Source organism: Cryptomeria japonica, chromosome 2 (assembly GCF_030272615.1).
Source record: "Cryptomeria japonica chromosome 2, Sugi_1.0, whole genome shotgun sequence".
Lineage (NCBI taxonomy): Eukaryota > Viridiplantae > Streptophyta > Pinopsida > Cupressales > Cupressaceae > Cryptomeria > Cryptomeria japonica.
The window spans coordinates 617,934,592-617,952,616 of NC_081406.1; the positions used below are offsets into that span (position 1 = coordinate 617,934,592).

At 33.5% G+C, this 18,025-nt stretch overlaps 1 protein-coding gene across 1 annotated transcript; it reads right to left on the reverse strand.

The window, feature by feature from the left end:
- Window positions 1-11,898: 11,898 nt before the first annotated feature.
- On the reverse strand, window positions 11,899-15,496 carry LOC131868350 (homeobox-leucine zipper protein ROC7-like). Its single transcript, XM_059215633.1, has 7 exons — window positions 15,366-15,496; window positions 14,210-14,327; window positions 13,891-14,079; window positions 13,388-13,801; window positions 12,539-12,640; window positions 12,231-12,443; window positions 11,899-12,033 (listed from the first exon to the last, which is right to left on the reverse strand). The coding sequence occupies exons 1-7, from the start codon at window positions 15,494-15,496 to the stop codon at window positions 11,899-11,901; spliced, it is 1,302 nt and encodes a 433-aa protein (XP_059071616.1).
- Between the last annotated feature and the right edge of the window lie 2,529 nt (window positions 15,497-18,025).

The window sequence follows — 18,025 nt, forward strand, 5'->3', positions numbered from 1 at the left end:
TTAACCCTAACCTTGATCATGATGTAAATCCAAACCCTAATGATTAAACTAACCCTAATAATGATGTAAACCCTACCTATAATCCTAACCCTAACCCATAACCCTAACCCTAGCCCTATGATATAAAGGTCCTAACTATACACATAATCTTAACCATAACCCTAAATCCTAAGCCTAACCATAATCTTAAAATTAACTATAACACTAAACGTGATGTAAATCCAGACCCTAACCATTAACCTAACCCTAAAAATAATGTAAACCCTAACTATAATCCTAAACCTAACCCTTAACCCTAACCCTAACCCTAGCCCTAACCCTAACCCTAACCCTAACCGTAATTGTAACCTTAACCTTATGATATAAACTCTAATCATAGAGATAATCCTAACCATATACCTAAAAATTAAGCCTAACTAGAACCTTAATTCTTACCATGATGTAAATCTAAACCCTAACCATTAACCTAACTGTAACAATGATGTAAACCCTAACTATAATCCTAACTCTAACCTTAACCCTAGTCATAATCCTCACCATAATGATAAATCCAAAGCCTAACCACAATCAACCCTATCCCTAATCCTAATCATGAAGTAAATCCAAACCCTAATCATTAACCTAACCCTAACAATGGTGTAAACCCTAACTATAATCCTAACCCTAGATCATAGCCCTATGATATAAACCATAACCCTACACATAATCCTAACCATAACCCTAAATCCTAGCCTAATCACAATCTTCACACTAACTGTAACACTAAACATTATGTAAATCTGAACCCTAACTATAACCCTAACCCTAACCCTAATAGCAAGACAAAATGAACCCTATTCCTTATTCAATTAGGCCTACTATTTTAAACCAAATCAAATCCTAACCCTAATAGTAAGCCAAAATGAACCCTAATCCTAATTGAATTAGGCATACTATTTGAGATTGGAGCAAGGATTGGGTAGAGGAGGGTTGATCTGGATTGGGGTTGTAGAGGGAGTCTTTAGGCATTTTCTCATTTGTACATTTGGCTATTGTAATCATCATTTTCAAAAGATTTCTCTAATTGATCAATATACTCCATAAAATATTGTTATTAAACTTTTAACGAGATTGTCTAGCTTCCTTGCCATTCGTTTAGAATATTGATTTTCCAAGATCCCCCTCTTGTATTTTATTATTCTCAGTCCAAGGGTATCGTCTCTGCATTTATTTATTTTTCTTATTCTTGTATGCTCTATTAGTGGGCTGCAAGTTTTATTCATACCCAGAGAAGCATTGGAGCTGTGTTTTTGTTAATTTGGGGGAGTCACTGTGCTGTTTGGGACCCACCATGGTGTGGGCTTCCCATGCATGGTGAGAGGCTCTCCCACATGGGATGGGGGCCATCCACTACGTGGGGTGGTCACCCATACCTTCTATATGCTCTGCAAGCCGCCATTCTGCTTTGCACTCCTAGAAAATGGGTTGTGCTTCCAACCAATCAGATTTGTAGTTGGCAGTCAAATTTTGAGCATAATATTTTAGGTTTTCTTTTTTATTATAGGTAAATATTTTGCCATGGATTTTGCCCAATCAAGAAGTTGAGTTCGATCCAATCAGATCATGATATTTGGTTTAGATTTTGGTTTTTATATAATGTTTGGTTTTGTTGTAAACCCTAACTATAATCCTAACTCTAACCTTAACCCTAGTCATAATCCTCACCATAATGATAAATCCAAAGCCTAACCACAATCAACCCTATCCCTAATCCTAATCATGAAGTAAATCCAAACCCTAATCATTAACCTAACACTAACAATGATGTAAACCCTAACTATAATCCTAACCCTAGATCATAGCCCTATGTTTTAAACCATAACCCTACACATAATCCTAACCATAACCCTAAATCCTAGGCTAATCACAATCTTCACACTAATCGTAGCACTAAACATTATGTAAATCCGAACCCTAACTATTAACCTAACCCGAACAATTATATAAACCCTAACTATAACCCTAACCCTAACCCTAACCCTAATAGCAAGACAAAATGAACCCTATTCCTTATTCAATTAGGCCTATTATTTTAAACCAAATCAAATCCTAACCCTAATAGTAAGCCAAAATGAACCCTAATCCTGATTGAATTAGGCATACTATTTTGATTCCAATCCTAGCTATAATTCTAAATCTAGAATTCAACCAAATGAAATCCTAAATCTAAAACTGTACAAATCCAAAATACATAGCTATACAACAATATATAATTTGAAATTAATTTATGTCATGCCTTTCAATTCACACTGCGACTGCTACTAGCTTATATATATTTAATAATATATATAGAATAAGCCAAGAGATATCCTTCTCGAGGTGCCTATTGCAGTTTAATATTGATAAATTAATAAAAAATAGGCACCTCTAGAAGGATATCTCTCGGCTTATTCTATATAAATTATTAAATATATATAAGCTAGTATTATCAAGATGAAAAGATAATTATTTAAAAACTTCTTTTGATATGTTGGTGAAATAATATTTATTATTTATGTAGTAAAAAAATGAGATCAATTTTTATATTTCAATAGAATAAAATAATAAAATAATTTCAATTTACTAGTATAGACATCTTAAATATATTTATCTAAAACATATGAAGAGATATCAATTTGAATCTATATTTTCATTTTATTTATGGGTTTGTTTCTAGATTTTTATTTTGTTTGTGTTTGTTTTATATATTTTTATTTTGTTTATATATTTTTTAATTATTTAATTATTTGATGTTTATATCTTACTCAATTTATGCCCATGAAATTTTTAACTATATAATAAATATTTATTCCTTGACTCATGACTTAAATAAAAAAATCATTAAATTTAAACTTTAAAATATTTCATGTCTTTCCATATGCATATGTATGTATGTATGTATGTACATATGTATGTATGTATGTATATGTATATGTATATACATATGTATATGTATATGTATACATACATACACGCACACATATAAACATTCAATATTATATTTTTGTTAACATCTCATCTTGTTGAATATTGTTTTGTAGAATGTCTCTTATGTTTAAATATAAATTTAAAGAAATCTATAAACATATAATAATTTTTTATATTTTTCAAAATAAATATAAAATAAAATAATAAATAATGATTTTTTTCCAAAAATAAATTTGAAATGTATACATAAAATTAAATAATTTAAAAATCTTAGACACAATTTAACCACGAAGCATCGTATTCAATAAAATAACTCTTAAAATAAAAATACTCATGAAAAACATTTGAAACAATTTTATTTACTCTTTTTACTTTTATTAGAGACATTGAGAGAATTTTATGTGTTGCTTGTTTTGAAAACATTAAATTTATTATTAAATATTAATGTTTTGATGTGTATTGCCTCTCTACTTGAATAAATAATGTAAAAAAATTAAAATTAACATTTATATATCTATATAATAATATAATCACTATTAATGAATATATTTAAATTATCTCTACTATTATAAATTTAACTAAAATTTAAATATATTATCAAACCTTATATTTTAACATTAATAATACTCATTATAAAAAACCAACAAGAAAACTATTCAGAAGAATATTTGAGAAAATCAACAAGAAAATTATTCAGAAGAATACTGATGGTGTTGGGTCTTTGTGGGATTTACCCCCTATTTTTGCTTATTATTAATGTATTTCACAAGAATAGTGATGGTGTTGGGTCTTTGTGGCGTTTATCCCCTGTTTTGACTTATTTAGATCAACTATAACAAATATTTTTCTTTTTCAAAACTTTTTAAAGTTATTTTAAAGTATACATGCATATTTTTTAACTTTAAACGATTGGTGAATATTGTTTTGCTTATTATACACTACTTTTATCAAATATCTGTAGGGAATACAAATATCTGTTCTGTTAATATTTTCATTGTTTAAATCTTGCATACGATGAGACGAACAGAAATTTTTTAGTTGTTTTGAAAATGGGCGATAATGTTTCTTCTACTATTTATCTGAACATATTTTAGGGTTTCTCTATTCTCAGCCTTTGCTATTTTTGCACAGTTGTTTAGAGTTTCTCCAAACCATATGAAGCAACAATACAATCTAGAATGAATACTATCCCACAACTTACACAAAATGGATACTATCCCAACATAAATTTAAGTGAGCCTAAGTTTTGATAGTCTATTAACACAGATATACCTAATGGTTGGTTGTTAATTTATTGTAAACAGTTTCATACATTTCATTTTCAATACTGTTTGTGTGAGTAGTGGGGAAATTTTTCATTCTTGGGGATTGAAAATTATAAGCTTTATTAGGTGGTATCTATGTGATCTTTATAATCATAGAGTATATTTTTTTTTATTAATACACTAATTAATTTATCTCAATTTCTATACTCCAAATCTGCACCCTTATATCAATCATAATACAGATCTCATTACTTGTGAAACACAAGGCAGATTGTAACTATCACTCAATCACAACAAAGGAGAATTGTTATGGTCAATACTGCTATATTGAAAATCTTACAGTTATAGTAACCTCCACTATTCTATGATTTGTTACAAGGACAACAGAGGTATGGCTGCAACCAAATACCTGAAACAACAGTATAGTGCACATCATTTTGGGAAAAAGCTTGATCATTATATCAGTCATTGTCCACATTTCAAAACTTGCAAAAATAGATAGAGTTGATTGTGTATTTACTACGAATTTTCAAATTTGACATAAATATATTATTTGGATAGCTAGTAGATTGAAGGCATGCATTCTTTCCATTGAATATGTAAATCTGATTTCTCATATCTGGGGTTTCTACATGTAAAATATGTTCACAGATCTAAGGTTTCTACATGTAAAATTTGTCTTGGAAACTCTATTCCACTCTAGAAATCCTTTCCAATTGCTAGTTTCTTCTAGTTCACAGTTTGCAAATTTTAGTTTGATAATTTACAGCTGTAATTGTGATTGCACTACAGATAACATTCTAAATCTATCTTAGCCAATGTTGAGGCTGCTATAAGAGGTCGTTTGACATGTTAGGCCAATGAATCTCTCTAAATTGTATGCTACTTGCTTCATGAAATTTTATTGTTATATTACTTTCACCATTTGTTCAAACAATTCCAAAGTCCAAGTGGTCACCATTCATTTTGTAGATATTAAACTAAAATGATGACATTTATTATAGAACTAGGCAAACCTTATCCTCTGAGTGTAGGTAGATTGAAAGCACAATTTCAAAAGGGCTAAAGAATTTTGGTTAACAATTCTCCTACCTCAAACTTTCGCCACTGATTATGACAACTGGAAAAATATTACAGTTTTGGATTTAAAACTAATTAACTTCTAATGCATATAAAGTCAATTCACAAGAGCTTATAACATCAATCATTGCTCCAATTAAAATGATATAAGTGAAACACTTACAATACAAGATCATGATAACTATAATATAATACAAGATATGACAATCTCAATAGATTATTTCTAAACAAAGAGATGCTCCCCAATACAAAGTACCATTTGAAAAAAAGAACCTATCAACAAATAAAATACATAAGAACACTCACATAGCCAATGACAACAACTTTCATGACAAACTCAACTTCCTATGCAAATACCTATCACTCATTTGTCTATCTTTGTCAATCACTTTCTCTAGTTATGCACTATCTTTAACAACAAAAAATACTAACTCCAACTATCTCATATCAAACTAAAATATTGAAATGTTAATTTGTATAAAGTCTTCATCTATACATTATAGTGTACAACCTCCACATAGCACAATTAAAATATAGTTGTTAATGTGTTATTCACCATATATTTTATAATTATAGCCACAATAATGTTTTAAACTCACCCAAACTTTGCATTTACCATGAGAGAATTTGTAATATAGATAAACTATATAACTCATGCATCAAATGGTAAACAGACTTCCTAACAAAATGTCATTGAACATCCAAAGATTTGATCCTTGCATACCAAGAAGGTTTTCTACCCAAAAAAATTAAACTTTATCATAGTCCAACACTACATGAATAAAACTTTCTCTCACCAATCAAATTATTAGTTATTAATGTCTTTTTGGCTACTGGCCTTGGTATGTAAAACTTTAGATTTCAGCTCTTGTAAAACCTGTTTATCTTTATTAAAAACATTAATAATGCTCATATTAAACTATAAATATAAAAACTAATAAAAAATTGAAAAATATTTTTATAAAAAAAAATTAAAATATATATAATTATATTAAATCTTAATATAGGGAACAGTTACAATAAATGGTATACAGAAAGAATAGTGAAAATTATTTGGTCACGGCCTGATCATAGGGCCATATATCAGGAATCAGTGTTATATATGTAAAGTATCATAGAAACATAAGTAAAGTAACGCACAAATGCAAAGTTCTGTGTAGAGGAGACATATAACATCAGTTACTACATGTAAATAGAAGCAGTGTCAAGAGGAGACACACAAGCTATTTCAGTTCCTATACCAGGAGTTCAAATTCACCCAGAACTCAAATCTTAACTCCACTAGAACTTGCATAAATCCACCCAAACGGTACTCACGCCCATTTTGGTAACCATGGAAATTTCAATTATGTCATCAAAATAAACATATTTTAGTCTTTGTGGGTTTGAATCGAATCCACCTCTGTAAAAGGACAATGATATATTCCTGAGACTGCTGTAATTTGAGCACTCAATCATCTATACAATGCCAGAAATTTTTTTATTCTTTGGATGGTGTTATTCATAGTATTGTGGATTTTTTCAACATATGCACCGCTCAGACTGCAGTTGGTAAACTCTGTCTCAATATTTTGGAATATTAGTGTAAGTACTGAACCTACACTGTCAAGGCTGGTGGCCGAGGCTTCCTCATGTAATATAGTGGTTGGTATAAGTGAATTAACGGCAGTTGAAGTGTGATATGGTAGTACTGCAAATCCATGATGAGCGGCAATGGGTAATGAAGAAGCATCCTTACCATGGATGATGTCAACATTTATGGCTGTATACACAAAAAGACCCCGATGCGTCTCTGTAACTATGTTTCAGCATCTTCTCTGTCTCGCCTTCCTGCAAATTCTAAAAGCATTTAACTCAAGGCAAATGAAATGCAGGAAAACAATTGCGGAAAAGTCTCGAATGTTTATACTCACACAATAAACATCAAACAATGAAATGCAATTTGAAGGGTCTGATCCATTTCCAATGCTTGTGAGTTCCTTCCATTCTCCACATGATAATAGTTTGTACTTCACAGAATAAAGGACAGAAAAAATCTCAGAGAATGATAAACAAAATACAATCCAGAGATTCCTAATAAGAGTCGGAACACGTATAGTATACCTTTGATGCGGTTCGCTCATCCCCCAAAAAATTAAACAGTACGTTTGGGGGGACAGAAAGCTTGATAGAAGTTCCAACACAGACAATAACACCACTGGATTGTCCCACTTCGGAAGCGTTTCTTGTTGTGATTTTAATAGGGTCGTTGCTGGATTGTGAGAGTGCACTTATGTTTGCAACAAATGGACTGCTTATGTACCGCGCCAATCTTATCATATTTGTCCGGGAAACATCTGCAAACATTATATACATTACATATTTGCAGACAAATTAAAAAGACTTGCTTGATAGCCTGACTACAATTCTACTCTACTTCTATTATAACAGGATTTGGGACCGATCAAAAACCATTTTACTTTAATATAAAACATGTCTTTTCAAAAAATTGAATACCTCCTTCGCTGGTGAGATCTACTAGAGTTTTAAACCAACAATATTGCCTCTGCAAGCATGTCAGTGCTGGCTCTGGAGGCAGAGATGAACAAACAGAGAAGGGCAAAATAGAAACAGAAAATACTAGAACAAATCTAAAGTTAATCTGCTCTGAAAACAAGAGACAAAAACATTCAAATAACCAGTCCTTCTCTTCATTCATTCAAATATCAAACCATACAAATAAGACAGAGCTTGAGCTCTTCAAATAGTTTCTTAGACATGAAAAATGGAAACCCCTGTTCTGATTCTGCTCTCTGTTCTCCCTATTCTGCCCTGTTTTTCTTACCCGTGCGATGCCCTTTTCTTTTTACATATATCTCTGTCTTAATGCTCTGATAAGCTTCCATCGTATATGGGGGGGAAAACAAAAACTAATTAAATATATTTAATGCTGACTTAGCAGCTACCAAACCAAATCCAAAAAACTGTCCTAAAATGGAGGCGAGAAGAGAGAGGAGTAGTTGAGCTTGCAGGAGGAGTATACGGATGCATTAAAGTTCCCTGGAATTGGGATTAAATTCTAACACTCCCCCTTAATCACAATTGCTACCAACCTTGCCTTATGTTTTTGGACATCACCATTTGCATTCAATTTGGTTTTGTAAACCCATTTCACTCCAATCACCTCTTTTCCTTGTGGAAGATTCACCAACTCCCATGTTTGATTCTTTTCAATAGAATCTATTTCTTCATCCATTGCATGTATCCATTTTTCTTCTTTAATTGCTTCTTCAAAATGAATTGGATCATCTACATGTGAATATAAAGCTAAAAGAGAAGTCTGTCCTTCATTGTTTCCACTTTCATTTTGCTCATAAATCTCTCTTAAACTTCTGATTTTTTGTCTTCTTAAGCTTGCCAATTAGGATTTGACATGTCACTTGATGTAGACCCTGTGGAATGTGGACTTGCTGTCCCTGCACTAAAAATCCCTATTGTTGATGGTGTTTGCTGCCTATTTGCTTGAGTGTTTGTTTGCATACGTGACGCTGTTCTTACACTTGATGATGGTGTTGCTTGACTACCTTGTTGTCCTTGAATGGGTGTAGGAGGACTGACATTTGGAAGACTGCCTGCTGCTATATCATTTTCATTTTCTTCTTGTGGTAAAGTGGCTACAATATTAATGGTTTTATCCATGGTTCCATCCCATGCTTCATCTTCTACAATTTGAACATCCCTGCTGATTATTACCTTCTTGCTGATTGGATTATATAGCTTGTATGCCTTGGATTCATTACTATATCCCACAAATATGCATTTTTCTCCTTTGTTGTCTAATTTTCTTCTCAATTGATTAGGTACATGTGCATATGCAACACATCCAAAAACTCTCATGTGAGCAACATTATGTTTTCTTCCACTCCAAGCTTCTTCCAGAATCATATTCTTCACACTTTTTGTTGGACATCTATTCATTATATAGGCTGCACATGATATAGCTTCAACCCAATACTCATTTGGCAAATGTTTGGCCTTCAACATGCTTCTAGCCATTTCCATGATTGTCCTATTTTTTCTTTCAGCTACCCCATTTTGTTGAGGTGTGTAGCTAGTGGTGAATTGCTTGTGGATTCCATGTTTCTTGCAAAATCTTAGAAGATCATTTGAGATGTATTCACCACCTCTATCCGTTCTCAATGCTTTGATGTAGTGACCACTTTGTTTTTCAACTAGAGCTTTGAATTGACAAAAATATTCAAACACTTCACTTTTATGCTTTAGAAAGTAAACCCATGTTTTCCTTGAGTAATCATCAATAAATGTTAAAAAGTAGAATCTACCACCTATTGAGGGTGTTTGCATTGGGCCACACAAATCTGAATGGATTATCTCCAAAGGTGCCTTAGCTCTCATTGACATACCTGCTGGAAATAATTCTCTATGCTGCTTTCCAAAGATGCACCCTTCACATACTCTTTCCGGTTTCTCAATTAAAGGCAATCCATTGACCATGCTTTTCCTATGAAGTAGATTTAAAGCTGCAAAATTTAAATGCCCAAATCTTAGATGCCAAAGCCAATTTTCATCTTTAATTTCTGCTTGAAAGATTACTTGAGTGACTGCTGTAGTTTTTTCTTCATCCTCTTGTGAGTTTGTTGAGGGGGGTCCTTGAGAAAATTCAATTTTTAAATCAGGTTTTATCCTTAATGGAAACATCCTATTGTTTGTCATTTGAACCTTTGCTATGAGCTGATTGCTTGGATATTTGTCTAAAATTATGCACTCTTTGTTTTTGAAAGAGACTCTATAACCCTTTTGGACAAGCTGCCCAATGCTCATTAGATTATGTTTTAAACCGGGAACAAAATAGACATCGGTTATATGTTTCTTCTCCCCCTTCTTGGTTAGAATGTTGATGTTCCCTTTTCCTTTGACTTCAACTTTATTATCATTGCCCAAAGTTACATCAGACTTTATGTTGTTATCCAAACTAGAAAACATTTCTAAATTCCCTGTCATATGATTGCTACAACCCGAATCTAAGAACCATACATCTTTTTCATTTGCTTGAGCAACATTGCATGCCAAAAACATAGTGGGCTGTTTTGATTTTTGGTTTTGATTTTCTTTTATGAAATTTGCATTTTGCTGCCTAGAGTCATATTGTTTCTTTCTACATTCATTCATATAATGCCCAAATTTCTTGCAATAGTGACATTGGACTTGAGATTTGTCATACCTTTGGATTTGAAGGTGATTTTGAGATGGATTTTGACATGAATATTGGCTGCTACCTCTTCCACTTGAGCTTGATGGGCTGCCTCCTCTTCCTCTATGAAAATTTCTTCCTCTACCTCTGAAATTTGATCTACCTCTGCCTCTACCATGGCTGATTGAAACTTGAGACTTGAATGCATGCTCCAACGAAGTGTTTTCTGTCCTACTCAGCCTATGTTCATGAGAAATAAGAGATGCATGACGCTCATCAACTGAAAACTGTGAGAGATCTTTTGTCTCCTCTATGGTTACAGCAATTGATTCAAATTTTGTGGGCAAACTCCTTAAAATCTTTTCAACCACTCTTTGATCTTCAAGTGTCTCTCCATGAGATCTGATTTGATTTACTAATCCAATGATTTGAGTGAAGAATGAATCTACTGATTCAGTGTCCTTCATATATATTGTTTCAAAGTCCCTTCTCAACATTTGTAGTTTGGCTGTCTTCACCTTTGTCATTCCTTGGTAGGCTGTTTGGAGAATATCCCATGCTTGTTTTGATTTTGATGCACCTTGAATCCTTGGAAAAATGCTTTCATGAACTCCTTGAAAGATGAAGAAGAGAGCTTTTGAATCCTTCTTTCTATTTTCCTTCAATAAATCTTTATCTGCTTGAGACAATGCATTATATGCTGCTGTGTCTATTGGTTCTGGGTAGCCATTCTCAACAAGCTCCCATAAATCTTGAGCACTAAACAATGCCTTCATTGTGATTGCCCAGTAGTCATAGTTCTTGCCATTAAATTGAGGAATTTGTGGGTTTGTCAAGCTTGTGCTTGCCATTGTTGGCTGTGAATACCCTTGATCAGAAAATAAACTTTGTTGAAGCCTTTTGTTGATGAAGCTCCTGCACTAATAACCTTCAGTTCTTCCTTAAAGCTTTCCTTGAGCAACCTTTGGCTCTGATCAACCTGCTCTGATACCAGATGAAGGAAACAGGGAGAAGAGCAGATGCAAAAATATAAACATTTCTATTTATTTAACACAAAACATTATATCAATTGACTGAACTGCAGCTCAACAGTAAACAACATTACATTCAGACTTATATCAGACTCAACTTCTAACAGCGACTCAACTGCTAACATTTAACAGCTCTATGGAGCTGGACTCTGCTCTGAGAGAGTGCATTCAAAATGCAGAGCTATGAAATATATAGACCTTCTACATAGCATGGAGGAGAGAGGGCATACAGAAAATAATATATTTTGAACTGCCCAAAAAAATGTGATTTGACAAAAGACAGGGTACATGATAATCCATCCAAATCCAAGGGAAATCTGCTTCAATCTCTGTTTGTGACAAGTCTGCAGATCTGATGTACATACAGAGGATATGACATGATAAGTTAGGTGGGAGTAGTTGGGATTACATCTCCAACAAGCCAATGCTGGGCGCCAAAGGCCATTTCACTGTTGATGACTTGCTCAAATATTTTATGAACTATTCTATAATCTGTCTCACCCTGCTCTATCCAAATCACCTGCATTATATTATAAGGCATGATAACTGTTACATATAAATTCCCACTTAAAGTTGTCATTTTCAAATAACAATACAACAGATATATTACATACATCCATCTAAATTTTTTCAGGAAAAATCAGCTTATACTTAGATTCATTACAATTTCTTTAATACTATTATAGTTAGGCCAATCGACAGAACTAAAAAGAATACAGACCTTTGAACACCCATTAGGCATATCTTGTATAACACATCCAGACGGTGCTTATGGTACCATCCAACGGACGGCGAAATACTGTAGTTCAAATTTTCTAGAGAAAAGTCTACCACTATCCACATTCCATTGGTTGGCTGCTGGGAAAACCGAAGAAAAGATATATGTCTCGTGGGAACAAGAGGAGATAGAATCTGTAGCTCAGCATACATCTACAGGAGTACATACCATATTAATATTCCATCGTTATGAAAATATTCGCTTAGAAACCATTAATTTCTTTCTTTATTGAGACAGACATTCATACCAGTTGAAGTAAACCATTTCTGTGACCACCAACCCCTTGAGACACAACTTGCAAGGTCTCTGCTCTTGTTACAATTAATGAAAATATTTTCTTCCATTTATTCTGCAACAACATATAGAAAATCCGATTTAATGTATTGCATATAAATTTGTTCTAAGTATCTAAAATGGTAGTGCTTTCCACGGCTGTTTCAAATAATCAAATATTCCGCCGAATCCTTAAATGCTCATCTTTCAAATAGCTGATCCAGTTATTGGTGGTGTGCACAATTAGCAACCAACCTTGTTATATTTCCAAAGTAAAAGACAAAATATTAAAGTTTATATTTTAGGGATCATAAATCTTGTCCATAGCAAAATTTGACAGACTAGTCTTATAATCCAAACACATTAAAAAAACAGTAAAGAGACAACTGACGAAAAGCAAAGCACCCACCAAATAAACAAACCCTAAAACACTTATAGAAAGTTATCTGAAGTTAAACGGAATGGTTAACATGCATCAAATTAAAAATATCAGTTTTGGTTAAGACATGTTACAAAATTTAGAAACAGATGTAAAATTTGAAAAAAAAAATAGAAAGTAATTCTCAGATAACATTAAAATCTCTAAGCCTGAATTTTATGCCTAAATCTCATGATATATAAATACAAGCATGAAGCCAAACAATATCACACACATAGATCTATAAAATCTTGAGACACTAGGGAATCATAACAGTGCAAGTTATAAGGAATTATTAGGAAAATATCATGATTTAGTACAGAATATCCCAATCTTTGTCATAGAACACGTAAAAATTGCAGGGATCCTAAAAATTTCTCAATTAAAACCTATAAAATATCATACCACATCCATGAAGAGATCAACCAATTCAGCTCCTGTGATAGAAACAATTGAGGTGTCCCTGCTGCCTTCTCTCTTCATGTTGCTGCTGAGCCCCATGCCCTGAGGAAATGTTACGTACAACTGATTCGTATTCAGAATTTCTATTGTACCATCCGCAAAAGGTTTCTTCACCCAAACAGGCTCGTTTGCGTCTACCATCCAGATAAATTCTTCAGTGGCCTTTTGCGCAGCTTCCATTGCCGAGGATTCATCCAATGAAACACAAGTGGGTGTGGGCAATCTAATCTGGTTCTGTCCTGAGCTTCCCTCTTCATGGTGTGAAGAGTACATCATCTGTGATTGATCTGCTCTGGTTTCTAACAAGGGGATTGTTCTTCCAACACAACTCGAGGCAACTGCATTCAGTTTTTCAATCTACAGGACCAGAAGAAGATCGTCAGTGGACCAAACTAACTTATACAACACATAAATGCAAAAAATCCCATGCAATTATTTTGGCAAACCTCCGTTCTTAAAAGCTCATTTTCTAGAGCCAAGCTTTGCTGTTTGTGAACCATCTCTGTCATGAAATTAGATCCTCCGCACGTTTGACACCTGATATTGTTAAGTGTATTTCTCAGCGCCTGTCTATCCAGTCGGAATCTCTCGTTTTCCGTACGCAAATTAGCGTTGTCAGTACGCTCCTGCTGAACCTGGACCACAATAATGGATTTTTCAACAGAAGATTATTCATATATATCAAAAAAATCAGTGAAATAAAAATTTGAAAGAGAAAGAGTCGTAATTGTTAACCCTAACTTTGAAAGTAAATATATGTACTACCTTTACTTGCGTGCGCCGGTTCTGAAACCAGAATTTAATTTGCTGTGATGTGAGACCCAGTTTAGTCCTTAGTTCTTGTCTGTCCTTTTCGTCAGGATGTTGCAACATCTTAAACACTCTGCAACAATAAAATATTTTAAAAAATAGTTTCAGTTTCATTTAGATCTGCAAGAATTAATGTTTTCAATTCAGAATCCCTTACAAATATATAAAATAATTAAGCTTATGTTCATGTATAGATGAGGTAATATTTGATAAATTGATATTTTTTATAATAGAAAGCAAAAGATAATGTTAATAACATTAGATTTTCACAGATCTAAGATTTATTATGTTAAATCTAAGATCTAAGAAATTCTCAACAAGGAGCTACATGATTCAGTGAGAGAATCTTGTTTAATGTCCCTATGGAGCTAATAAAGTATTACCCTTTTCTGCTAGACCTGAAAGGTAAGGAGCTGGACAAACATAGAGCATTTGCTGGGGTGGGGCTCAGATTCCTCAAGTGCCGCTTCATGGACGAGAATCCAGAAGACCTGGGAAGAGAGGAAGAACTTATCTCTTTTGCAAGGTTGAATGGAATTCTACCACCTAAAATGGAAAACGAGGATCCCTAGGCTCAATAGGGTAGGAGAGGTGGTGCCAGAAGAGTGGGTCGTGGGGATGAGGAAGATCTTCGACTCCCCCTGCTTGCCCCTCGATGAAGTTTGAAAGATAGGTTTCATATTCTGGTTATGCTTTTAGACATTTGGATGCTTTTTGATGGATATTGGTGTTGTTAAAGTTTTAGCTAATAGACATGTTAAAAACTCTCTGTTTCAATATATGAATTTTCGGCTTTGCCTTTATTGATAAAAAAGAAAAGATATTTTATGTTAAAAATAATAGATTTCCACAATCCATGAAAATGTTATGAATGATTTTAGATTTGATTGTGTATCATTTTTTTAGCATCAACTTGAATACACAATCAAATCTAAAAATATTTCATTACATTTATTATGTTGATAATCTAATATTTTTGTATTAGATTGTGGGAGAGTGCATAAGAAAAAAGAGAAATTATAAATTGTTATAATATGTAAATTAAATCATGATCTTATTCAACTTAATATATTATAAAAGAAATAAAACATTAAAAAGTTAAAAATCTTACTCTTCCATTACTTCAACTTGATCACTGGTATAACGAGTATGTTTTCTGCCCAAATTCTTTCTCTCTGTGGAGCTTGCTCCTCCATATTCATTGTGGCCACTATTTCTATCTCCTTCACAATTATCACTCATTTTTCCTTTTTTGATCAGTAATCCTCCTTTAATCAAAGAGGTTTGAGTAAAATGCTTTTCCTCATATAAGAGTTCTGTAGTAGTAAATTATAATTTATTTGGATAGCAATCTTCTTTGAGTGAATTCCTCTAGTTCTTTATAATGGATAACAGTTATGTAGTAATGAATTAATAAATGTCACAACTTCCAATAAAATAATAGAAATATATATCTTGATACCTGACATCTATTTATTATTTATGTTTAGTTGATCAAGTGAAGAATATGGATACTTTGTCTATATATGTAGCCAAATTGACTAAAAAAAAGTTAGGTGAGCCCCCAAAAAAAGAGCTTGGAAGCTTTGATATTCTAGTAACCAAATTTTACCTAATTTTTATTGGGATATAAACGGAACAACAAGATATCAAAATAAGTGGCATCTTAAATTATATTAGCATTTTTAGATTTACATTAATATTGGTGAAACAATTAATTTATCATTAATTATAGGCACAAAAAATTTATTATAATTTAATATTTATAAAATAAAAAATTAAAATACCAACCAATATTTAATATTAATCAGGAAATAATAAATGAAAGCTTGTGTTATAGAAATTTAAAATTTAATATTGAAATTCTTGTTTTTATATAAAAAAATATAATATTTTAAATTATAATTAATGAATTTTTTTTCAATAAAGGGGTAAAAAATTTATTAACTCTCAAACAAGAACATTACAAAGACAATCCAAAGTCCCAGGCTCCAAAAGCAAAACTCACCCAACCTCATAACCATTCATATCCTCCACCAAGATCCTCTCAAACTCCTGGTGATAGTCAGGAGAAAGGTTACCCCACCCCTTCACCTTCCAATTACCATCCTTCTCAGAGGCCCACTTAGCCAGATAATCAACGGCCTTATTTCACTCGCGTGGAATGTGGAAAAATGTCATGTGTTCCATCCTAGAACTAATCTCAAGATCTGCTGAGCAACCAAAGCAAGCTGCAAGTTCACACCAAACACCTTCTTGACAATTAGCCTATTGACAATAATCTAGGAATCCAATTCATAAATAACCTTAAGCTACCCTAGAGAAAAAGTGCGTTCAAGGGCGTGACTTGAATAGCAAGACCCTCAATAAAATTGTTAGCCTGCTGCCCTTGATGAATAGAAAAGAAGAACAAAAGCTTACCCGTCCAGTCTCTTCCTACTCCACCAATCCCCGTTGAACCTAGATTACCACACAAAGAACCATCAGTATTGATCTTCAAAATATCTTCGGAGGAGGTAGCCATTTGCCCTCCCTTTGAACCTTCTTCTTCACCCTTCTACCTCTTCTAACACATGTAGAAGACAGAAACAAACCCTTGAGGCCTAGTCTTTCCACAATATCAGCATCTTCTCTATCCAAAGGGATCATCTCCTCACATTTTTCTTCCACTGTCATACCCATAATTTTGTGCCAAACTTGGGAGGCAACAAGGTTTTCTCCCTGAAAAATTCTTCGATTTCTCTCCAACCATATTTACCACTAAATGAATGTAGGTTCAATACTCCACATTATCTGAAGAGAAGGGACCAAGGTAGGAGGCTTACCCCATCTGATTCAAAATTCCACTTGGGATGAGGCATGGACACAAGGATGTTTCCAAATACTCCATTACAAATGCCAGAGCTGGAAGGAGAAAGGGCACGAAAAAAAAAATGTGAATATTTCTCCTCACTTGTACCACATAGAACACACTTAGAAGGACCTTGAAAGCCACACTTTCGAATATTGTCTCAGGTTAAACATTTGTTCAAGGCAAGCATCCACATAAAGAAATTGCACTTAGGCCAAGAAAACTTATTCCAAACATATTTCCACCATTGAACCTCCCCCCCGGTCAACCGTGGAGATAGAAGTTTCTAATACCCACTAGCAATAGTAAAAGTTCCCTTGGTATATACGATCCAAGCTAGAGTATCCTTCTCCTTGATGGAGTTACAATACCTACTAGTTAAAATATCATACGACTCATCGCGTTCCTCCTACAAACCAATCACAGGCCAAGCTCTAGGATCCTTCCACTTTGTCGTCTCCAACATCCCATTGTAATAATAAGACCTGAAATCACCAACTCTAGACAAACCTACCTCTTGGAAATATTGACATAAATATGTCAGATTGGGGTACTATGAGATAATGGTACGAAAGCTATCCCAAGAATCAGATGAGAAAAGAGCCTCCTCCCCCTTTTTACAAATCCAGAATAGGCCTTCCTTAACAAGATAAACTCCCTTCTTAAATGTATTCCATATCACAGACCCCTTCACTGTCACAGGATATCTAGGCATGTCTTCCTTTGGAACCCTTGGAAGCTACTTATGGGCCAGAATCTTTGCTCAAACTTGGTCCTGTTCCACACATAATCACCAATACATCTTTGCAACCAACGCCTTCCTAAATAGAGTAGCATGCCTTAAACCCAATCCCCCCAGCTGCTTCAGAGTACACATTGTTTCCCATTTAACAAGGCTCTACTTTGAGCCCAAAAAATTA

Bases quoted from the DNA above. Each gene is read 5' to 3' on its own strand.
- LOC131868350 (XM_059215633.1), bottom strand. From the start codon at position 15,496: ATGAGTGATAATTGTGAAGGAGATAGAAATAGTGGCCACAATGAATAT. The intron at 12,444-12,538 runs GTATGAATGTCT...GTACTCCTGTAG, and splicing joins GAAATGGTTTACTTCAACTG to ATGTATGCTGAGCTACAGAT. The intron at 12,034-12,230 runs GTATTCTTTTTA...AATATAATGCAG, and splicing joins TAATGGGTGTTCAAAGGTCT to GTGATTTGGATAGAGCAGGG.